Below are 24451 nucleotides of genomic sequence, written 5' to 3'. Positions count from 1 at the left end.
GGGCGCCGGGCTCGCCCCTCGCCGAGCGATGTCCAGGAGGAAACAGAGCAACCCCCGGCAGATCAAACGTGAGTGGCCGCTACCGGCACCCCTTCCGCCGTTCCCTGCTGGACCCACCGCACCCACGCCCCCTCCCCGCTTATTTTTGTGCACCGCCCCTTCGGCGGCAGCGCTCCCGCGCCCCTTCCCCCGGTGCCCCCGGTACTCCCGGGACACACCCGGGATACAGCCGGGAGCCCCCCGGGACGGCCGCCGTGGGTGCCCGTTCCTGCTACCGGCCGCTCGTCTGCCTCGGTCTCTGTCCCCACCTCTCCCCCCTCCCTCCCGCGCCGCCTCCCCCCCGCCAGCGCGGTGGCTCCGGTACCGGCTCCCGATGGGGGCCCCGATAAGGCTTTAAAATATTCCGTTCTGCAAGTCCCGTCCTGATAACATCGCTCTGTCGGGACGGCCTGAAATTGTGATCTTATCTCCCCTGCCTGCCTCCCATCCAGCGCCGGCGGCCAGGGCCGGGGGCTCCCCGAACCCCCCCGGGCTCCCGATCGCCGCTGGGCCACCCCAGCTCTGCCGAGGGCTCCTCACCCTGCCAGGGGCTCCCCATCCTCCCTGGGGTACCCCAGCCCTGCCAGGGGCTCCTCACCGCAGGGACAGCGCCCTGACCCTGCCCTTCCAGTACGGGGACCCCCATTTGCCTGGGCGCTGCTGGACCCGCCGTGCCACCGTCCCCATGGTGCCCATGTGCCATCCTCCCCACCGGGCACGCTGTCCTTGCCCCCCCCAGGTGCCGCTCTGCATCCCAGCCCAGGTGGGACGTGGCCATGAGGAAGCGCCGCAGGATCCCTCGGGGCCCTGGGCGCATCCCTGTCCCTCCCTGGGCACATCCCTGTCCCTCCCTGGGCACATCCCTGTCCCTCCCTGGGCCATGGTGCTTCCCGAGGGTTTCCATCGGCCGGGCTCTTGTTTTGCTCCAGCGAGGATGTACCAGCAAGGCAGAGGAATCCTGCAAAGTGCTGGAAGTTTTTTGGTGCCGGGCTCAGCTTGGCTTTTCTCCTTCCTCTCCGGTGTGTGTGTGTTTTTTTCCTTTCCCCCTCGAGTCGATGGAAGCTGGTGATAAGAGGGAGATGGGAGGATAGGGAAGGCTGGCCACCATGTGATAATCTACCTTTATCTTTCTCCTGAAATAATTGCAAGGCTGAGTTGCACCTACCTGTTTCCCTGCCTGGGGTGATTGCTGTGGTGATAACGCTCAGCTAGACTTTTACCCGGGGAGAGTTAAAAATAGTCCCAGCTGCCTCCTTTCTTTTTTTTTTTTTTTTTCTTTTTTTTTTTTTTTCTTCTTTTTTCCGGGATACTTTTTCTCCTTTGGCTTTCTCCAACTTCCGCGGCTTTATTTCGGCAGAAAGCCGTGTCTGGGCGGCTGCAGCTCGCTCAGCCGGAAGCACTGGGAGCGGGAGCGCTGGAATCCTGCGGGATGCCCGCTCCCAGCGCCCACTTTGCGGGGCAAACTGGGGCAGGACGAGGCCGTGGCAGCTCGGCCGGGCGGCGGCGGCTGCTGCTGCTCCTCGTATCTCCTTCCTCTGCTGCCTTTCTGCAGAGATGTGAAGAAATGATAAAGTGGGAGGCTGATCTCAGGCCGCCGGCGATGGCCAAAAGTGATTAAAAGCTGAGAGCTTGGAAGCCTTCCTGTATGTGTCAACATGAAAACAGTCATTAGAGGCGGCGAGCGCGGCGAGAGCGCCCTGCCGCTGCTCCATCGGGGAAGGTATGCATGAATCAGGGCTCCGGTAACCAGACTCCTCTCATGTACACACCGGACCTGTTTCCACAAAGTCTATCCTCCTTATCATCTCGGCTGGAGCATTAAAAACCTCCTCCAGATTGGTATCTGCTGATTTTATTTTCCTGGGTGACGCGATGTTCTCGCTCGGGCTTCGCCTTCTCTTGCGGGGTTGGGGTTTTGTTGTGTTGTTTTCTGGAGCCCGATGCGAGGCGCAGATTAAGGCTCGCGGGGAGATCGCCGGGAGAGCGGGCGATCGCCAGCGCAGATAAGGCAGAGATCAGACACCGGACTATATTTAACCGGCTGCTTTAACCTTGCTCTCCTCGCTGCCTTTCCGGGCCGGAGCCGAGCGGGGATGGAGGGGCCGGGGGTGCCGCTCGCTCCCTCCGAGCCCCCCCGGCAGCGCTGGGCAGGTTTCAGAGCCGATTGCATCGCGATGGTGGCTTTCGATAGCGCAGAAAACACCCCGAGCATCTCTCCCTTTCATTTCTGGGGGTTCCTGCCCGCAGAGGACAGTTCCTTTCCATCCCTGCCTGTGCCACCAACCTCCCTGCAGCTGCTTCTGCCTTATGGGGTGGTTGATTTTTTTTCTTTCTTTCTTTTTCTTTTTTTTTTTTTTTTTTTTTTTTGTGTGTGTGTGTGTCTGTCTTTTGTTCTGCTGGTAGATAGATGTGAGGGGCTGATAGGGAGCAGGAGCTGATCTCCAACCCAGATAGCCTGTTATATTTATTAACTTCAAACATGGGAGCGCGGGCGCCCAGCTGATGAGCGAGGCTCTGGCAGCTGCCGGTGCTTTCACAGCGCCGGGTCCTGCGATGGGGGAGCTGATAAGCGCGAGATTGATCTCATCGCGCTGATGTGCCTCCCCCTCCCTTGTTCTTTTAATACACATATTTTTTATTATTTTTTTCTGTTCCTAAGCGAGCTGGAAGCGAGTGTTTTGTCATAGTTGCAGGGGCCTGTTTGTGGTTATTATTTTTTTTTTTTATGGTGTTGGGTTTTTTTTTCCTTTTCCCTTTTTATTCTGCGCTCAGCTACAGTAGATCTGAGCTCCCGATAAGCGCCAAGCCCCGATCTCCATCCTGATAGAGATTGCCAGGGCTGATAAGGAGCACTTATCTCTCCCCACCAGACCGGAGCAGGATTCGCTACAACAACAAACACAGCAAAGAGGGGCAAAAGGGCTCCAACAATTTGTTCCACTGCAAATGTGATTAACGCAGGCACTTTAATTATCTGATGGGGGGCAGCTGCATGTGTGTTTTTGTTTCTCAAGGTGGTGAGGTGGTTTTCCCCCCCTCCACGTGCTCTGTGAAGCGAGCTGGGTTGAGAAGCCGAGCTCTCCCAGCTCCTGTTATCGGCTGCAGATGTTGCATTAGTTTGATGAGAGCTTTGACTTTTTTTGATCGTTATCTCCCATTCTGCACCGCCGAGCGAACGCACGGGCTGGGGGGGGAGGTGAAAACACCGTCATATTTTTGCATGTGGATTTTCTTTAATTGCCATTAGATGGTGTCAGATAAGGAGCGCGATCTGCGCTGTTAAAGCCGCCGTCTCTCGACGGGCCGTGCTGGGCTCGGGTGCTTTTATTTGCTTTTATTTTTTCCTCTCCTCCTGCACGCTCGGCCGCTCCCCGGTGATGCCGGGCAGGGGATGGGGTGGCCGTGGGAGAGCCCGTCCTTCCCTCCCTTGGGGGAGCATGGAAAATCGCGTTTCGTTTAAAGATGACAGTGGCCAAGCCAGCGTCTATTTTTAGCGGCGGCGTGGTGAGCCGGTGGCGTGGGATGCTCCCGGCACGCCTCCTGCCCGCTCCTTCCCGCTGCCTTCCCTCCCTCCCGAGTCCTCCTTCCCTTTCAGGTGACTCTGTTTCAACCTCCTCTGCTTGTTGCTTTTTTTTTTTTTTTTTTTTTTTTGGCCTGTTTTCCCCTCTGCGCTCTGATGCAGCTGCGCTTTTCCATCCCCGCCACCTCCGTGCCTCAGTTTCCCCATCCGCGCCTCCGGGGTGGGGGTGTTTGGGGAGGGGTTACCCCGGGGTGCTCCGTGGGGTGGGGAGGCTTTGCTCCTGAGATGAGCTGGGTTCCATCAGGCCCTCCCAGCTCTGCTCTAAAACCGGAATTTTCTGCCCATCCCGGAGCTCCCTCAGCCTCCCATCCCCCTGTACCCACACTGCTGGCATCCCCAGGGTGGCATCTCCGTGTCCCACATGTCTGTGACACCCACGGGCGCTGCCTGCCTGCCTGCCTGCCAACCCCTCCCCTCTTGAGCAAACAGCCCCGAGGCTTTTGCCAGCCCTGGCGCGGCGGTGGCACCGAGCAGCTGGCAGGGCGAGGGTGGCAGAGCCCTGTGGCACCGCTGCCCCCGCAGTGGCTCTGCCCAGCCCGGCTGCCACCGGCCCCGGGGATGTGGCACTGCGGGCTCCCAGGGCTGGGGAGCATCGTGGGATAGGGGAGGGACTGGTGGGACATCAGTGGGATACTGGTGGGATATCAGTGCGTCAATGGGATACTGGTGGGATTTACCCAGCTGAGTCCACCATGGGGAGTTCTCCCAGCCATCCCCAGGTGTTTCCCACCAGGCACATTCCTGCCCCATGGAGGGTCTGCCCCAGCCTCAGGTGATGCTGGAAGAAGTTTCCCTCCCCTTGCACAGCCAGGTGTGAGCATCCCTGCAGGCCCCAGCTCCAGGAGAAGGTTGGCAGCTGGTGGCCAAGGGGACAGCTCCATCCAGCACCATGGATAATGGAGGGATGGCACTGCTGGCCAGTGCCACCACCCCATGCCCTGCCAGCCGTGCCACACTGCATCCCTCGATGCCAGGGAACCCTGTGAGCCCTTTTGGTGCCATGCTGAGGGTATATCCCAGGATGGCTCTTCCTGGCCACCCTCAGGAGAGGAGGATGAGGAGGATGCTGGAGGAGCCAGGCCTGGATCCAGGCTGGCCATGGCCAAACCAGTTCTGCCGAGGGCCCGGCGAGGGAGGTGAGGAGGCTCTGCCAGCAGCTCCTTCCAGGGCCGTGGGCGCTGGGGCTGGGTTGGTTTTGTGTCTGCTGCTGCTCCTCCACCTCCTGAGCCCCCGGGGGACACCCCCACACCATCCCCAGCGTGGGCACAGAGCCACAGCCATGGACTGTCCCTGGCACCCCGGGGAAGCCACCTCCAGCCGGGATTTACACCTCGGGATCCCGATGGCCAGGTTGGGCAAGGTCTTATTTTGCACGGTGAATCACGAGGCCACCTAGCCAGCTGCAGCTTCCCCTTTGGCCAAGTTGTGATGGGGCCAGCTCGGCAATCAGGGCTGGGGAGGAAAGCAATCCTTTCCCCACGGGTGTTGCAGGAATTGTGCAAGGAGGCAGCGCCACGGCACGGGTGAGCCCGGGTTCCTGGAGAGGGGCAGCACCCCAAAGGCATCACCCCAAAGGCATCACCCTGTCCACATCATCCTGGGGCAGCAATCTCCGTGCCATGGGACATTCCCAGCCCCGAGGGGACACCCACATCCCTGGGAAAGGGAAGGACAACGCTGCCCAGAGTGGGAGCAGCGGGGCTGGGGATGGAGCTGCTGGTGCTGCTGGATTTGGGGTCAAACGCAGCCGTGCTGGCCGAAGGAAGAGGATGCTTTGAGGATGTTTTGAGGATGTTTTGAGGATGTTTTCCATCCGTCCTGCTGCAAAAAAAAACAAAACACGATCTGCCTTGGGAAACACTGGATGGGGCGTTGCTGTGGAGGGAAAACCAGCCCAGAGCTTCCACAGAGGCACAACCAGGGCTGAGAGCTGATGCTGCCCAGGGAGAGGGATGTGAGCAACGGGCAGGAGCGAGGAACCTGGAGCTCCTCAGGATTCAACATTGGAGAAGATGAATTGGAAAAGGCCTCTGTGCCAGCCCTGCACCACACTCCATGCTGAGGATAGAGTGGATTTTTTCCTTCCCGTGGGGCCAAGAAATCAGCTCCCCCACTTTGGAGAGGAGCAGCAATGGGAGCAGCAGGCCAATATCTCCCTTTTTTTTCTGCGCCACATCCCATGACTGCTTCTGCTGCCTGACTCAGGGCTTTTGGCCGCTCCAGCTTGGCCGGGCTGTGTCCTGCTGCTCCTTTTATCAGGAAAGTTCAAGTGTTTCGGGGTAATACAGTTCCCTCTTCCGATGGCTGCCCGGTAAAGGCTCCACATTGTTCCTGCAGCAACATGTTTTTTTGGAAGGGCTGAAACGCCGAAAGGAATGCAACTGCTGACCTTGGGCTGCAGTGGGGTTAAGGAGTGTGTGCCTATGAGTCACTCCAGATAAGAGCCTTCCACGGCTTTTTTCCTCCAAAATAATTCTTTATCTCCTCTTTCTCACATCAACATATTTTCTTGACATCTCCCCTTCGATAGCGCGTGGAGGAAATGTGCTCCTCGGGTTTGTCCATCTGATGAAATGTGCGTCCATTGTTTTCCCTCGGCCTTGGCCAGCTGGGAGCCTGACCCCAGCATTTGGGGATGCGCCTCCCTGCCAGTGCCAGGGCTTGGGGATGCTCAGTGGGGTCATGGCTGGGAGATTTTGGGGTCAGTGTGTGGGTTTTGGGATGTTCATTGCGGTTGGTGCCTGGAACTTTGGCAGTATTTAGGATTTTTGGGAATGCTTGATGGGGTCAGTGCCTGGAGACTTTTGGGATGTTCAATGGGGTCAGTGCCTGGAGTTTTGGCAGTATTTAGGATGGGTCCCTGCATTTTTGGAGCTGCTTGGTGGGGTCAGTGCCTGGAGGCTTTTGGGATGTTCAATGGGGTCAGTGCCTGGAGTTTTGGCAGTATTTAGGATTTTTGGGGATGCTCGGTGGGTCAGTGCCTGGAGGCTTTTGGGATGTTCAATGGGGTCAGTGCCTGGAGTTTTAGGAATATTTAGTAATGGTGCCTGCAGTTTTGGGAATGCAAACCCAGAGTTTGGGGATGTTTGATGGGGTCAGTACCCCTTGCTTTAGGGATGGGCTTTGGGGTCAGTGCTCAGGATTTTGGGAGTGTTTGGCATGCTGGATTTTGGGGATTCCCCACAGATTCAGTGCCTGGGGCTTTAAGGATGCGCCTTGGGCTGAGTGCCCAGGAATTTATGGATGCTTGAAGGAGTTTGGGGATGCACCTTGAGGCTGTGCCTGAGCCTTTGGGGGGGATGCTCAGCAGGGTTGGGAATGTGCCTTGGGATGGTACCCAGGGCTTTGGGTGGAGCGAGATAAGAGTGAAAAACAACTTGATGCTTGATGAGATTGGTGCCAGGGATTTTGGGGATGCTTCTCTTGGTCAGTGCCTGGGGTTTGGGGGTATGCTTTGGGATGGTACCCAGAGTTTTAGGATGGTTAATGAGGTTGGTGTCAGGGGTTTTGGGGATAATTCTTTGGGTCGGTGCCTGGGATTTTGGGATGTGCCTTGGGATGGTACCAAGGGGTTTGGGAAGCTTGATGAGATTCGGTATACTTCTCTGGGTCAGTGCCTGGGCTTTGGGAGTGTGCCTTGGGATGGTCCCCAGGGTTTTGGGATGCTCGATGAGATTGGTGCCTGTGGTTTTGGGGATACTTCTCTGGGTCAGTGCCTGGGGTTTGGGGATGTGCCTTGGGATGGTCCCCAGGGTTTTGGGATGCTCGATGAGATTGGTGCCTGTGGTTTTGGGGATACTTCTCTTGGTTAGTGCCTGGGGTTTGGGGATGTGCTTTGGGATGGTCCCCAGGGTTTTGGGATGCTCGATGAAATTGGTGCCAAGGATTTTGGGTATACTTCTCTTGGTCGGTGCCTGGGGTTTGGGGATGTGCCTTAGGGTTGATACCCAGAGTATTGTGGTGTTGGAGGAGTCAGCCCCCGCGGCTTTGGAGATGTTCCCCCGGAGCTTTGGCAATGTGAGACCGGGAGCCTCAGGCAGAGCATCCCCATCCCGGGAGGGCCCGGCGGGCAGGAAAAGCCGCTCTTCCCTCCCCTCCCTGCTCCGCCGGGAAGTTTGGCCGCTCTGTCTCTCTCTCTCTCTCTCTCTCTCTTCTCCGTCTCCCAGCCGAGGCCTCTCATGCTACTCGCAGCTCCTATGATAATGCGGAAAGTTGAACTGGCCCCATTACTGCGCTGCGATGGTTGCGGCGATAAGGGCGCGATAATGGCAGCGATAGCGGCAGCTCGGTAGCCAATGGCTCCGCCGCTCCTCCCATTAACATTCCCCACCACGGCCGGGCTCGGAGCTGCCTATCTGCTCTCCATTTCCACTCCTCCGCTAGATAAGAATGGAAATACTGACTTCATAGCTCACTGATTAAAGTGTCTGGATTTCTTGATAATACACAGATAAATTATGTTTTTCAAAAAGAAGGTAGGGAAGGGAGTGCGAGGGGAGGGAAAAACCTCCAGTCCATTTTTTTTTTTTTTTTTCCCTCTTTCCTTCCCTCTTTCTGGCCGTGCCCTGGGAGTTGGGATTTTGCTGCTCCAAAATGCCCTTCCCAGCTGGGAGGCAGAGCCCTGTGAGGTGCCCTCAGGAATGGGGGGGACAGAGGATTTTTGGTGGGATGGAGATGCTGTTCCTGCACCCAGGGACCTGCTCCCATCATGGGTAGCTTGGGCTTTGCCAGCTGTGCCACATGGCCAGGATCCTTCAGGTGGGATCTGTCCCCAAGCTGGCAGCACCAGGGAAGCTCGGGGAGCATCTCCATTTCTCCATCTCTACAGGATGTGCCTTGGATGCTCATCCCTCTGCCCCATCCACGCTCAGCTCCTTGCCTTTCCTCCCTCATCCCCACTGGAGCAAACAGAGCTTCCAGACTCCTTAGCTTGGAGCAGGTATCGACCACGAGCCTGTCTGAGTTTGTTTCATCTAAATATAAAACTAAAGAGCAAACAGTATAAAGTTCATTTTTTAATGTGCTGCCCCATTCCAGTTGGGCTGCTCTCTTTATTTTTTTTAGGGGAACTGTGATAAAAAGCAGAGATAAAGCCAGGACTGTTTTGTGTAGGAGTCGGTATCTGCGTTATCTATCTCCCTTTTTCACTCTCCGGGCAGCTCTGTTGTTTTTCGCTCTTATCTCGCTCCACCAAAATGCCAAGAACAGGAAAAAAAAAAATTAGAAAAAAGAAGGAGAGAGAGAGAGAGGCAGCACAGGCACGTTTGCACGGAGAGAACTCGGTGTCCACAGAGCTGGGCAGGAGAAGGGCCGGGAGTTGGAGGAAGAGGAGGGTTGGGAAGGATTTTGGGAGCAGCGCTGTCCCAGGGATCTCCATGTGCCAGGTTTGGTGCCAGCTGCTCTCAGCTGGGCCTCCCAACCTGGCTGTGCCCTCCGAGGGTCCTTCCCTGCCCCTGGAGCCCCACAGTTCCTGCTGGTTGTCCTGGAGTGCTCCAGGATGGCTCTGGGAGCTGGGATGGGGCATCCTGTGGGACTGGGAGCAGCAGGGACATCCCAGCCAGAGCATCTGTGCTGAGATCCCCTGTCCCCATCCTTGTCCTCATCCTTGTCCTCATCCCTTGGGCCTTGTTGTCACCCAGGCCTGTCACAGACTGAAAGCCTTGGGGTGGACACTGAAAACCATCCCTGTTCCCTTTCCATCACTTTTGGGAGCGGGATGGACCTGGCAGGACCTGGAGCCGCTTCCCACAGGAAGGGGGGTGGCTCCAGCTCAGCATCTCAGGGTAATTTGTCGCTGGATTAGCCCAGAGCTTGACCTCTGTCCTCGCTGTCACCTGCTATTGATGTGCTCAAGTGCTGCCTGAGCATCCCCACCCCCAGCCACTCCCGCCTGGAATGGCTTTATTCCAGGTGGGAGAAGTATCCAAATTGAGGGCTTTTCCCCCAGTTCCACCCTCTGGAAGGCAGCAGGGGTGGCATTGAGGGCTTTTCCCCCAGTTCCACCCTCTGGCAGGGAGCAGGGGTGGCGTGCTTGGAGCCTGATCTTCCTGGATGGAATTTCTTTGCGTATCCAGCGGCTCCTGAAGCGCCCACATCCTGGATCACCATGGGGACAAACACCTCCCACTGCTCTTGGGTGGGCTTTGGATGGACTCAGCCCCAGGCAGGACTGGTCCTTCTCTCCCAGTCTCAGCAGCTGCCTCAGTTTCCCCGCTGTGCTCCTCTGGTGGCTCCGTGCGCTCTCCGGGCCACGTTCAGCGCATCCCTTCTCTGGAGCATCCCCATCCATCCATCCTCCGCGCCCGGCACGGCTCCGTTCCGCTCTCTCCAAATCTATCAGGGCCTTATCGAGCCCATCTGAAACCTAAAGTCACTCCATTGTCATTGTCCCCGGCTCCGTTGCCCGGCTCCCTCCCCTGCCCGCTGGATGCGCCGGCGGTCCCCGTTGGGGATGGCGGCCCCCGGAGCGCCCCAATCTCCCGGAATCTCTCGGTGCTTTATCGGCCCATCGGAGCCGGGGCTGGCGGGGCCGGCGCTGGCGCCGCTCGCTGCTGATAAAGTTACAGAGTTCAGGCAGTGATGAATGTTCAGTAACTGCACCCGCCGCGATCCCGCCTGGGCTTGGCAGCGCGAGCAGCTCCGGCTGAAACCAATCCCTCCCCTATCAGCAGCGCTGCTTTTTCTCAGGCTCGGCCTCTCCCCGCTCCTGCTCTTCCCTGGGGGGCTCCCCTGGGGCAGCGCAGCACCGAGGGATGCTCCGGGGGCTCCGTCCCATGGGGGCGGTTCTGGATTTCACCCTGGAATGGTTTGGGTTGGGGAGGAACTTGAAGCTCTTCTTTATTCCAGGGGGGAGAAGTATCCAAATCCAGGGCAGGGGCCTTCCACCAGACCAGGCTGTGGTGGTTGGGACAGGGCAGCTCCTGAGCAGTGACTGGAGCATCACATCCCATCCCATCCTATCCCATCCCATCCTATCCCATCCCATCCCGAGAAATCCCAGTCTTCCCAACACTTCCGTTCCCACCCTGTCCTTCATTTCCCTATTGGAAAAGTTAGGCCTAAGTATATTATGAATGTGATCATTATTATGAATGTAATCATTATTATAAATGTAATCATTATTACAAATTTAACAATTATTGTAAATGCCATCCCACGAGAAATGGCAGCATCCCATCCCATCCCGAGAAATCCCAGCCTTCCCAACACCTCCATTCCCACCCTGTCCTTCGTTCCCCTCCTGGAAAAATTAGACCTAAGTATATTTTAAATGTAATGATTATTATAAATTTAACAGTTATTATAAATTTAACAATTATTGTAAATACTATCCCACGAGCAATGGCAGCATCACCCACCCCCTCTATTCCCCCACCACCTCTATTCCCCCACCACCCTTTATTCCCCTTCCTGGTATAAATTAGGCCTAATAGATTATAAATTTAATAATATTAATCAATATAAAGCCCCTCATGAGCAGCTGGAGCATCTTCCCATCAAGAATTACAGCATCACCGAGCTCCTCTGTCCCCTATTCCCCTCTGGGATAAGTTAGGCCTGAATACAAAAACGTAATAAGTCTATAAAATTAATTTGTAAATGATTATAAATATCCCCCATCAGCAATCCCAGCATCCCTACCACCTCCTGGATGAACCACTAATAATTTAATACCAAATCATGATCAATACATTATAAATCCCCCCCTACACCTCCCGATCCTCCAACCATACTCTTTTCTCCTTGCCCTTTTCCCCCAGAGCACCACGGGCAGGGTCAGGGTGAGCTTTATCTGGAGGTGATGGAGAGGGGCCCCAAATTTGAGATAAAGCCCCCTGGGGCCGGCCCCAGCCTCTATCAGCTCCGTGCACGGGGCTGATCTCTCATGGGGAGATACCCATGGGAGCAGCCTGGCCTGGGATGCTGCAGCCGGCCTGATAGGGGATGGAGGGGCTGATTTGTGCTCCAAAAAAACCCCTTTTTCCACCCAAACAGACCCCAGACTGTTGGAATTGAGTGCAGCATCACCGGGGGGAGATTGAGCGCCAGTTTCTTTGTCCCGGCTTGGCATTCCCGGCCCAACTGGGGAGCAGCCGAGGTCGTTGGTAAAACAAACATCGGCAGGGCCCAGGGAGGAATTGGGTGAGAAGAGCGGGCGGGTGGCCCATCAGATACCGGGTTTGCAGCATTTGCAGCCCGGGTTGTTCTCTGGGTGTTTCTGGCACGGCCCTGCCACCAGACCCTGGGGATGCTCCGGGTCCCACCAAAGCACCAGGGCTGCCTTTGCTCAAGGAGCATCTTTCCCCGAGGAATTCTGCCCTGCTCCTGCAGCACTTTGCTGTTGGCTCCATCATTTAGGGGGAAAAGAGGTGATTTAGGGCAGAGAGGAAGCAATGCTTGAGTGGAATTCTCACATTTCCAGCATGAGGTGATGGATGAGTATCCTGGTGATGCTTTTTGCATCCCAAAACCTGGTTTGGAGCCTTGCCTACCTACTTTTGGGTTGGTATTCGTTATTATTGTTGTTATTATTATTATTATTGTGGTTTTTTAATTGGAGGAGGATGGTGCCAGCGCAGGGATGAGGAGGAGCTGGAAGGATGGAGAAGGGATCCTCCATTATGCTGCCTGCCTGCTGGAGCTGGAATATCCCTCAGGATGCCCCTGGCACGGCTGGGATGTCCCCACTGTCCCCCCCAGAGCCAAGGCTGAGCTTTGGGGTGCCTGGAGAGAAGGTTTGGGATGTGAGTTCACCCAGGTCCAGGCTCTATCCCTCATTCCCTGACTCCTGGAGCCCTCCTTGGACTCATCCCCTGCCCGATGGGACTTGGAGGAATTTTTATTTTTAGAAATAAGGGTTGTGGATTCCCAGAATGGTTTGGGTTGGAAGGACCTTAAAGCTCATCTCCTTCCTCCCCCTCCACGGGCGGGGACACATTCCATTTAGCCCAGGTTGCTCCCAGCCCCGTCCAACCTGGCCTTGAACGCTTCCAGAGATGGGAATTGGAAAGGAGTCGGATGGGAAATTTTATTTAAATTCGTATTTAAAAATAAACACTTGGACCTGACAGCAGCGCCGAGCGCCAGCCGGGGAAGGCAGGTTGCCACCAGCCTGCACGTGTTCCCAATCCAGGACCTGCTTTCCACCATGGGAACTCCTCCTCCTCCTCTTCCTCCTCCTCCTCCTCCTCCCTGCTCCAGAGCCGGTGGGAAAGTCTGTGGCTGTTGCTATTTTCTATCTGTTATCACGGCCTCTTATCACTTTGCTCTTGTCTCCGTGCCGGCTCTCCGAGCGCCCAGGGTCTCGCTCTTGGCAGCCTGGAAAAGTCCCCCCCTTCCTCCTCCTCCTCCTCCTTGATTCCCTATATTCTTTTGCCTTTTATTTAATTTACCAGCTAAGCACAAAGAATCGAGAAAAGCTTTATTGTTCCTGCGCTGGGAGAGCCTTAATTGGAGCGCAGTGATCAAATCATTACCTGGATAACGCCGGGTTTCCCTGGGAATGCCGACCCTCGGCCCAGCCCTGCTCACACGGCCACAGCTCCCTGCAACTTTGTACAGTCACTGCCTTTTTTTTTTTTTAATATTATTTTTTGAGGGGAAAAAAAGAAGAAAAAGAAGGGAAAAAAAAAAAGAAATCCTTGCTCGTTATCAATAAAAAAAAAGGAGGGAGGGAGAAGAGTTAATCGTCGAAGCGGAGTATCTTGGAAGGGAGCGTTTTTTGGCTCTTCCCCTCTCTGTAAAACCAGCCTCAGTAATTCAGTTTTAAAGCATGAAAAAAGGGAGTTGATGAAATTCCACTATCAGCACTGAACCAATATGCAAAATATCTCGCCGAGAATCAAATAGCTATTATGTTTTCATTTCCATTTCAGCGTATTTGCTTAATGAAGAATAGACAGATCAGGCCAGCCGAGGGAGGCTGTGTGCGGTGATAACTGTGCAGGGCTCCCAGCAATCCTGGGCAAGTGACGCTCCCTCCGCTCCTGCTCCTGCTCCTGCTCCCTCTCCCTCACTCGCTTCTTTTTTTTCCCTTTTTTCCCCTTTTTTTGATATTTTTTTTCCCCAGTGGTTGGTTTAACCCACACAGCTGGGGGGTTGGTGGGCACTGGGTGCTGCAGTGGGGTTGGGATGCACCCAAGGACACCATTCTGGGATGCTGTTGGCCACCCAGCCTCCCCGTGGGCACTGGTGACACCGTGGTCCCCAAACCCCTGCTTTTACAAGGTTAGATTTATCTTGGTTTTATTATATTTTTATTTATATTGATCTATTTTATTCATCCCATCTCCCTTGGGAGTGCTTTGGGGTGGGATGCATCCAGGGGCTGTGTGAGATGATTCCAGGATGCTGTTGGCCACCGCTCGTCCCCATACCAGGTTTGACATGGTTGGATTTATATGGAGCAGCCCCATCTTCCTCGTGGCTGGGCCTTGGTGTTTTTGGGGTGGGGTGTGGGTGGTCCCAGGATGCATCCAGGGATCACAGTGACAAGATTCTGGGATTGTTGGTTCCCCATCACCCCTGTAGGCACTGGGTGACACCAAACCCCAGCTGGATTTAGGTGGAGCATCCCTATCTCCTTCCTGACTGTGGATGGAGATTTCAGGGTGGGGTGTGGGTCATCCCAGGGTGGATCCAGGGACCCCAGTGGCAGTACTGGGATGCTGCTGGCCGCCCACCATCCCTGTAGGATCTTGGTCACTCCACAGCTCTCAAAGCTGGATTTATATGGAGCATCCAGCTGGATTTATATGGGGCATCCCCATTTCCCTCCTGGCTGGGGATGGGTATTTTGGGGTGGGATGTGGGATGCATCCATGGGATGCTGTTGGCTGCCCGTCATCCCTGTAGGCCACGATGCTGTGGTACCCAAAGCCATCCTCATCCTCCTGCTGCTTTCCCAGGCAGGATGTGGGTGGTCTCAGCACCCTTGGGTGGGTGCCAGGTGCCCTCCTGGTCCCACCCGTCCCTTCCCAGCCCCATCCAGCCCTCCCTGGGCAGGCTGGAGGTGCCAAACCCCAGCGCAGGCGAGCGTCGGGTTAACTTTATCAGAAGCCCACGAGCCGTGAAGGCGTGAAGGAAGAAATTAGCCTAACAATGTTTCATTTACAGCGGGAGAAACGATTTGTTAGCTGGCGATTGTTTCTGAATATTATCAGAGCCTTTTTAATTGTGCTGGAACTGAAATTAGCAGAATTAGAATAAATTGCATTCCCTTCTCCGGCAGCCTCTTTATTCACGCTCATTGTTGTGTGCTTTGTATAGATTATGGGCTCTTTGTTCTGCTGCTGTAAATATACATGCCTGGAGTCACGGCGAGCAGCTGAGGTCTGCAGACGGGCTGGCCCCGCTCTGATCCCCCCGTGGTCCCCCCGTGGTCCCCCCATGGTCCCCGGTCCTGCGGCGTCGTGCGGTGCCAGCCATGTGTGCCATGTGTGCCACCGGGGCTGGGCCCTGCCTGCCTGGCTGGGGACGTGGCTGCGTTGCCATGGAAACAGATGGCAGGGCTGAGGGGTGTCCCCTGTGTGCACCCTGTTTGTCCCCGTGTCCCCCCTGCGGTGCCATCCCCGTGGGTCGGTGTCCCCTGTTGGATAAGGGGTGGTGGGGATCATTTCTGGGGTCTGTTTTGGGGACAGGTGATGCCACATCTGTGTGCACAGGGCCCCTCTTGCTGCCAGGCTGATTCCCCACAGTGCCCCAGGGAGGGGACACCTGCAGCAAGACATGGCCACCTCTGCAAGGGGACAGCACCCCAGGGAGAAGCTGCGCTGCAGGGATGGCCGGGCATTCCCTTCCTTCCCTGTGGGGCATCTCCTCCCAGCATCCTGACTGCCCAGCTGGCAAAACCCCCTGGCACCTTTTCCCCGCGGCTGTGCCCTCCTCACCGCCCTGTCCGTGCTCCCACAGGGTCCCTGGCAGCGATGGAGGAAGGCGAGGACGCCCCGGTGGGGGACAAGAGCCCCTCAGAGAGGGACGGGGCCACCTCGGACGGCGAGGGCTCCGCCGAGCGCGACACCTGCAGCCCCCCCGGCAGTGAAGGTGAGCCCTGCGCTGTCCCTGCTGTCCCCTCCCCACGGGGACAGGCGCTGCCAACAGAGCAACCTGCCGGGATTAGCTCAGGAAGCAGCCTGGCCACTCCTCGGGGCTGGTGGGACAATGAGAGCCGCATGTCCCTGCAGGTTTCCATCCCTGTGGGGACAGTCCCCTCTCCCTGGGTGTTCCATCCCTCTGGGCACAGTGGGGACAGCCCCATGTCCCTGGGGGTTCCATCCCTTTAGACACCCTGGGGACAGTCCCCTGTCCCTGCAGGTTTCCATCCCTCTGACACCCTGGGGACAGCCCAGGTTGCAAAGTCCTTGGGGTATGAAGGGGCCCCCTTGGGGCGTGGAGTTACATAGTCAGGGTTTAAAGTGACCTTTCACAGGGATGTTAAGTGACCTTTGGGGTATCAAGTGACCCCTTAGGTGCAGAATGACCCTTCCCCCTATGGGGTGCCAGTCACATTCCCTTGGGGTGCAAAGTCACGTTCCCTCGGGGTGCAAAGCGTCCCATGCCAGGGGTGCAGAGTGACCTCTCGGGGTGCAAAGTCACATCCTTTGCAGTACAAAGTTCCTCTCCGCGCCCATGATGGAAGACACGTCCCTTGGGGTGCAAAGTTCCCCCGCTCAGGGGGACAAAGTCACATCCCCCGGTGAACCAAGCGACTCCCCCGGGGTGCCAAGCAGCCCCAGAGGGCACGGGTGGCCGTGGCACGGGTGGGCCGCGGGCACGGGGCCATTGGTGGCACCGTGCTGCCCACGCAGCCGCCAGGCTGGAGCCGCGCTGTGCCCCACCCCAAAGGTGGCTGCGACTCAGGGCCGGGCTGAAACAGTCCCAGATATCCTTTGAGTTCCTTCCTGTGGAGGTGGGGGCAAATCCCGATCAGTTAATGTTTGCTGTGCCCTTTGAGATAACCGCGCCGGGGCAAGGCTGCGCCGGCTCACAGAGCTCCCGGCAAACCCCGCTGCCTCCAGCTGCATCTGGGGGAGAAATGTCCCCAAAACAAGGGCAGCCAGGCCGTGGTGCACCAGGGATCCAGGGCAGCCAGGCCTCAGTGCACCAGGGATCCATGGTGCATCAGGGATCCACGCAGCTGGGGCAGGGAAGGAACCAACAGCCGGGACAGGGAAGCGGTGCTGAGAGCTGGGACAGGGAAGGGTCCTGATAGTGAGGTAGGGAAGGGACATGAATAGCTGGGACAGTCAGGGACACCAACATTTAGGGACCCTGATAGCCCCAACAGGACGAGGTAGGGGGAGATCACAAGACAGGGAAGGGAAGGGACCCCCAAGAATGAAGGGCAAGGAAGGCACCTCAGTAGCTGGGGCAGGGAGGAGACCCCAGTATTTGGGGCAGGCCAGGGACCCTAAAGCTGAGACAGGGAGTTGACCGTAACTGGAGCAAGAAGAGACCCTGATTTCAGCAAAAGGACCCCAACAACCAGAGCAGGAAAGGGATCCTACAGCAAAGCAGGGCAGGGAGCCTGATAATTGGAACAGGGAGGGGACCTGATAAGTGGAGCAGGGAAGGGACCCCAGTATCTGAGTCAGGGAGGTCTCCCAGGCAAACTTTGCTCGCTGGTGGAGGGAATCAGGGCCCTTATCTGATGGGGGAGCAGGGCTGGGGGCGAGGAGCCGGAGCCGGGGCGCAGAGCTGCACCTGGCACTGGCCTGCCTCGATAAAGAGGTGATAGCAGAGATAAGGCCCAGCAGCAATAACGGCCACTAAAGCTTTCAGCGCGATGGATAAAAATCGATATGCCAGGCACTTTGATTTATAGCCAAAAATAATAGGACTTTTATACCCGGTGATTGATTTATTTGATGTTAATCATGGCGCTTATCACCTGTATTAATAATCTGCAGTGGTGGTGACGTCACCCCTGGGCGGCCGCGGTGGCGCCGATCGATTGGGCTCCGCTGCTCGATCCGCCCGGGACGCCAAGGCAAACATGTACTTTGGGCACTAATCTGCCACACTGTCATATGCAGATTGCCTTTATCAGCCCATCTCCAGCAGCAGTTAATGGAGAAAATAATTGTTATCAAGTTGCTATGAATACGCCACAAATAGAGCCGTGAGGGGAGCGGGGCTCGGCCCGCTGGCGTGGCACGGCGTGGCATGGCATGGCATGGCATGGGTGTGCCAGGGGGTTGGGGTGGGCTGATGGGGCACTCCCAGGAGGATGTGAATGCCCTCCCTGTGCCCATCCCAGCCCTGGGTGATGGGTGTTGCTGCTCTGGTGGTCCCAGCCCCTGTGGAATGCTGCCCCTGGAATGCCCTGCTCTGACCTGCTGCCTTCCCCCTCCTGCTGCAGAGTCCAGAGATGCTCTGGAGAGCCCAAAGGAGCCGGAGAAGCCGGATCCTGGAGAAAACCCCCAGGAGCCAGACAGCTGGAATGGGCCAGGTGAGTGTCTGCTGTGGGGCCGTCCTGCTCCGTCCCAATGTCCTGAGTAGATCTGCTGGAACAGCCTCCAGCATTCACCTCCTCTTGCAAACACCAGTATGAGAGGAGAGCTAGGAGCTGGGCAGGCTGCAAACCCCAGAACCCCTGCAGAGGGGAGGTGTGAGGTGATGGGTGTGATCCTTGACATCTCCAGGGCGCTGTTGGGATGGCAAAGCATGGATGTGGGAGCAGCAGGGATGCCATCCCCACAGCTGGCATCACACTCCCTGGCACTGGCAGGGTTGGGGCCCGTCCTGCGTCGCACCAGGGCACTTCACCAACATCCTGGCAACCACAAGAGCGACGCTGGGGTGGTTTGGTGATGCTTATCAAAACCCCAAGGAGCAAATTCAGCCTCTATCTCCCCCTGGTATCTCCACGCGGGCACGGGGGCACCAGCGAGGCCAGGCTGGCCCTGTGGGCACCCCCAGCCCTATCACCCACTTATCTCCAAAGCCACGGGGTTACAGACGTGTGCCACACAGATTCACAGAATCAGGGAATGTCTGGGGTAGGCAGGGAGCTCTGGAGATCATCCAGCCCGAGGCAGGGACACCTGGGGCAGGTGACACAGGTGGGTTTGGGATGGCTCCAGACAGGAGACCCCACACCCTCCCTGGGCAGCTGTGCCAGGGCTGTGCCAGCCTCCATGGGAAGCTCTTCCTCATGTTGAGGTGGAACTCCCTGGGGTTTAGTTTGTGGCCGTCACTCCTTGATTGGGGTTGTGGTTGTTCCACTGGGAGTGGCTCCTGGCAGGTGGGTGGGGATGGGACCAGGAGCACCTGGCACTCCCAAGGGTGAATGTGCCACATTTTGGGCACATTTTGGGCCCTGTGCGTGCTGCCCACACCCTGCTCCTCCCAGAGGAGCTCCCAGCTTTGGCTGGGGGTGTTGGGCAGAGCTAGAGGATGGATGCACAAAGCAGGTCCCGCTGTGTCCCCAAGGCCACCAGGCTGCAGCAGCCCTGGGAAGCAGTGCCTGCCAGCACACGTGCTCCTCCTGCAGCTGCCCAGATCCCCACAGTCCCCTTCCCCTTCCCGAGGGGAAGCTCCTGCCGGCCCCGCTGATATCCCAGCCCTTCCTGCCTGTGGTGTCCAGGAAGGAGCTGGAGGCCACCCCCTGCTCCTCCTTATCTGCTCCCAGCCCTTTGCCCCCAGCGCTCCCGGGGCAGGGTGGGATGGGGCTGCACCTCGCACCCCACATTCCCCCCATCCCCTGTGGGGTCACCGCACCGTGCTCATCCCAAATCTCCCCAATGAGCCTGGCTGAGGCCGTGCCTCCCCTTCCCCTTCTCCTCTGGGTTATTTGCATTCTTTATGTAAAAGAGATTTGCTGATGGGGCCGTGTTCGCTGTGTGATGGGAGCGGTGCTGGTGGCAGTGGCGGGAGCTGCCGGCGATGCCGCGCCGATAGGGAGCTCCAACCGCCGCCACGGCCCGGCTATCAGGGGCTCTGCAGACTCGCCCTTTATCGGGGATGGAGCTGCCCAAAAGGGAAGCTGGGAGCAGCCTGGCTTCGCTGCTTTATCGGGCAGGATCCGCCGGGTGTCAGCGCGAGGATGCGCCGCGCCCGGGGGGCTCTGCTCGCACCCCACGGAGGTTTGGGGGTCACTGGGTCACCCCCGCTGCGGGTCGGGGATCCCAAGGGTCATCCAGAGGGGATGTGGCCTGCCAGGAGCTCGCCCTGGGGCTGCCTGGCCCCTCCTGGCAGGAGTGAGGAGGGTTTTGGTTTAGCTTTGCAGTGACCTTGTTCCCTGGAGGGGGCTGAGGCTCCTCCAGCTGATGGGCAAGTTCCCGGGAGCTGGAGGATGAAATCCCAAACTTGGGAGCCTTTACAGATGTAAGGGCTCACCACCCCTTCATCCAGAGTGCTGGGACAGCCTGGCTCTGCTCTGCTTGCCAGTGGGATCATGGCCGTGCTTTGTGCTCGCTCCATCCTCTGGCAGGGCTGGAGACAGGATGTCCATCCTTCCCAGATTCCCCCAAACCATCCCAAATTCCCCCAAACCCTTCCCCACAGCCCCTCCATGCATCCCTCAGGTTCCCATCTTTCCCAGCCGTTTTGGTTTGCCCTGGGGAAGGTTGGGTGGCAGAGGATTTTGGGAGCACCCGCAGCCTGCAGGGCTGCCCCATCCCTGCCCTGCCAACCTCAGCAATCCCAGCCAGCTTTCCCAGAGGGATAAGAGGAAAAACTCTGCTAAATTCACGTGGAGCTGGCGCAGGAATGCAGCAGAGAGCCCTGCTGAGGGTCAGGCTGCTCAGCCTCATGATGAGCACCAGAGGATTCCCTCTGGGAGCTGCTGCAGCCCCTGGGAATCCTGGATTCTTCCCTTTGCACCAGGTAGGATGGAGCTTTTTGCTTTTGTCCTTGTGGGAGCAGCACAGGCAGGGACAGGATTGGAGGAGCTGTGACCAAACCCAGGGTGGATATTGCGTTATCCCACCTGGGAATTCCCTGGGAATTCTTCACCCCCTTCCCTACACCAGCATTGTTGTTTGCAGCTCCACCTTGCTGAACTCCCTTGCCTGTTTGGGCTTTATTTAATATCCAATTGCTAACTATGAACTATTAATTTAATATTAGTATTTCCTCTGGGCAGCAATGATGGCTCTGGGTTGATTACAGAGCTCAGGCTCCTCTCCTGATCCCCCAAACCCCTCACCCCCAGCCTCCATATCAGGATGGCACAGAGCAACTCCTCATTTTTATTTTTTTTTTAGTGCATCTAATTAAAACTCCCAAGCCCTTTTTTTTCCCCCCCTTTTCCTCCCAGCTGCCCCTTCCCTTCAGTTGTGTTTATCTCCCTCCTCAATAATCTCTGGCTGCCCAGGGTTTGTCTGGAAACCTCAAGGTTCATTATCGGGGCGAGCAGGGCACAATGGGGGGGACGGCTCCTCCAGGGGGGGACAGCACCCCCACATCTGCCCCATCCCTCCCCCTCCACCCTGGCATGTGTGGGTGGGAAAATTATCCCAGCTATTCCCTGTTATCGCTGGGAGAGGAGCAGCAGAGAGTTGTGTCTGTGGGAGGCTGCTGGGGGATGGGGGCACTTGGGGTTCAGGGCATTGGCACCCCCAGTGTCCCAAATCAGGGGGGCCCAGCACCCTGAAATCCTCCCCTGTGTGTCCTCCTGCCAAAGGCAGCGGGGTGGGGACAATCCCAGCAGTGATGGTGGCATCTGTCCCTGGTTTGGGGTGTGGAAGAGCAGCTGGGAACGTCCCCCTGTGCCTGGGGTCACTGCAGGGTGGAGGGGACAGGTTGGGGACATTGATGTGAAGGGATGCTCTGACTGGTCTGGGGACGTTGCTGAGTGGATGATCAGACCAGTTTGGGGACAGTGACAGCGTGGAGGGAGCTCAGGGATTTTGGGGACAGTGGCAGTGTAGAGGGATGCTCAGGGATTTTGGGAACAGCGTGGAGGGATGCTCAGGGATTTTAGGGACAGTGACAGTGTAGACGGATGCTCAGGGATTTTGGGGACAGTGACAGTGTAGAGGGATGCTCAGGGTGTTGGGGACAGTGACAGTGTAGAGGGATGCTCAGGGATTTTGGGGACAGTGACAGTGTAGAGGGATGCTCAGGGATTTTGGGGACAGCGTGGAGGGATGCTCAGGGATTTTTTTTTTTGGGGACAAGTGACAGTGTAGAGGGATGCTCAGGGATTTTGGGGACAGCGTGGAGGGATGCTCAGGAATTTTTGGGGACAAGTGACAGTGTAGAGGGATGCTCAGGGATTTTGGGAACAGCGTGGAGGGATGCTCAGGGATTTTTGGGGACAAGTGACAGTGTAGAGGGATGCTCAGGGATTTTGGGAAAAGCGTGGAGGGATGCTCAGGGATTTTTGGGGACAAGTGACAGTGTAGAGGGATGCTCAGGGATTTTGGGAAAAGCGTGGAGGGATGCTCAGGGATTTTTGGGGACAATGGCACTGTGGAGGGATGCTCAGGGATTTTTGGGGACAATGGCACTGTGGAGGGTTGCTCGGGGTGTTGGGGACAGTGACAGTGTGGAGGGAGGGATGCTCAGGCATCTGTTCCCATTTTCCCTGGCACTTTCCTGCACTCTCATGGTGAGAGCCCTGAGGGCGATGCCTCCAGGCTGGTGCTGATTGACAGCTGTCAATCACTCACCTTCCTGCCTGGATCCGAGGAATTGGGAAAATTTGGGGCTTGAACCCCCCATCTCCATGTGGGTGCCCCCTCCTGGGGGTTCTCCCAGGCCCTGGGGCTGTGGCAGGGTCCCCCTGTGCTCCCCTCCCCTTTCCGTTCGGGATATCTCCCCTCTGCATCAGCTCCGGGGCCCCTGCATCCCCTTCCTCCCCTCTCTGGCTTCCTGCCCTCCCCAGTGCCCTCCTCCTGCTGCCTGGGCACAGCCAGGGGTCCCAGGAGAGGGGACAGGGCAGGGTGTCCCTGGCACAGGGGTCCTGCCATGCTGGCAGCCCCGGGGCAGCCAGGAAGTTTTCCTCCTTCCCATCCTTCCTGAGCTCTTTCTGGTGTTTTCCCCAGTGTTTATTCCTGTCCCCAGGACACAGGTCACAGGTCCTGCGTGTTTCCTGCGTGTCCCTTGTGAGGAGGACCCCAGGGAATGGGGGCTGCCTTGGGATGGGGTCCAGGAGTGGGGACAGATCAGGGACAGGGCACCCCTGGCACAGAGGTCCTGGCAGCCCCAGGGAAGCCAGGAAGTTTTGCTGCTTCCCATCCTCCCTGAGCCTTTCCTGACCTTATTCCCAGCGTTTCCATCCACATCCCTGCAGGCACAGGTGCCAGTTCTGTCCTGGGATGGGAACCCCTTGTCATGAGGGATGGGCACCCCTTGGGATGGGCACCCCTCGGGATGGGCACCCCCTCCCAGCTCCATCCCAGCAGGGCACAGCAACACCCCAAAGGCAAATGTCTGGCAATGCTTATCAGCCCATCCTGCAGGGGCAGGGCACCCCAGCTTCCGTGGGGTGATCCCGGGGCACACGTGGCACGGCCGGTGCCACCCTGCCAGCAGCGCCTGCCAGCTGTGCCCCACAGCTGGCGAGCAGAGCGGGCCCTTTTGGGGTACAGCCCCCCCTGTCCAGCCCCCCAGGAGCTGGGTGGTGCCCAGGGGCAGGGCTGGCTGCTCCATTATCCAGGGGCAGGGTTCAGCCCGATAAGGAGTCGCTTTTGGACTCGGGCAGCAAACAATCAATAAGTGGCGAGCGATGGGCAGCAGAGATAAAGGCAGAGATCCCCCCTGGCTCCCGCCCCACCAGGGCCTCCCCAGCACCCCAGAGCGGGGCACAGAGCCCAGCTGTGCCACAGCCATCCCCTCTGCACCCGCAGAGCTGAGCCCAAGCAGGCTGAGCCCAGCAAGGCTCGATTTAAACCCTCCTCACTCCTTTGTCGTCCCCAAGGCTGCCCTGATTACTCGAGCACCCGGGACGGCAAAGCCGGGATAATCTCCTTAGCCCCTTTGGAGAGATTTCCCTTTGTGAGCCGAGGTGAAGAGTGGAGATGCTGCGTGTTCACAGCTTAAGACTCTTCCCAATCGGCTCCCTCCATCTTATCGGAGCGGTGCCATCACATCATTGCAGTAGTTGAGTTGTCAGGATTTATTCCTTCCGCCGCGCTCTCGCCGCTTCTAAAAACAGCAGCTGGGGCCAGGCTGGGGAACTGGGGGAAATGGGGGGAACTGGGGGGAACTGGGGCTTCTCCAGCTCGGGTTTCCCCAGGCAGGAGCAGGGGAGCCAAGGGAGGTTGGGTACCCATTGATGGATCCATCCATCCATCCCTCCATCCATCCATCCCTACATTCATCCCTCCATCCATCCCAGTGCCAGGCCGGCTCCTGCAGCCACCCACGTTGGCTCCTGGGTGTTCCAGGGCTGCAGCCACATCCAGGCACTCACATTTGCTGTCCTTGCAGGAGGGAAGGGCAGAGGGTGCCAAACCATCCATCCCATCCCATTTCAAGCTGCTCCTGCATCCCTTTGCCTCCCGCATCCACAGGATTTGAAGTACATCCAAATGAACTGTTTGGTCCCTTAGCAGGAATCTGGAGTTCCTTCCATCCATCCATCCATCCATCCATCCATCCATCCATCCATCCATCCCCGTTTCCCAGTCTCTCCATGCCCAGGGCTGGCTCTGGCTGTGCCCCCCAGGCTGGCACAGAGCAAGGTGGCTGATCCCGGGCTGTGATCCCATGACACACTGATAGCAGTATTTATCCTGATTGTATCCAGGCAGCTGCAAACACTGCAGGGCCCTCAGAGCCCGGGTGCCCACTGGTCTGGATGGGGTTCAAGCGCTCTGGGTGCAGCTGAGGCAAAGGGATGCAGGAACAGCTTGGAATGGGATGGGGAAGGATGAGTGGGTT

General features: G+C 57.5%; 1 protein-coding gene across 1 annotated transcript in view; it reads left to right on the top strand.

The window, feature by feature from the left end:
• Positions 1 to 24451, top strand: part of ZFPM1 (zinc finger protein, FOG family member 1) — a 36470-nt gene continuing 12019 nt past the window's right edge. The window contains exons 1-3 of the mRNA XM_054296387.1: positions 1 to 68; positions 15530 to 15661; positions 17979 to 18068. Coding sequence (XP_054152362.1) covers positions 29 to 68; positions 15530 to 15661; positions 17979 to 18068 — 262 coding nt within the window. The 5' untranslated portion in view covers positions 1 to 28. The remainder of the gene's footprint in view (positions 69 to 15529; positions 15662 to 17978; positions 18069 to 24451) is intronic.

The sequence above is a fragment of the Melozone crissalis genome, unplaced genomic scaffold, assembly GCF_028551555.1.
Source record: "Melozone crissalis strain CALT ecotype California unplaced genomic scaffold, PUWL_Pcris_2 ptg000007l_1, whole genome shotgun sequence".
NCBI classification, from domain to species: Eukaryota; Metazoa; Chordata; class Aves; order Passeriformes; family Passerellidae; genus Melozone; species Melozone crissalis.
The sequence above is the reverse complement of the archived record's forward strand: the minus strand, read 5'-3'. Positions and strand labels throughout refer to the sequence as shown.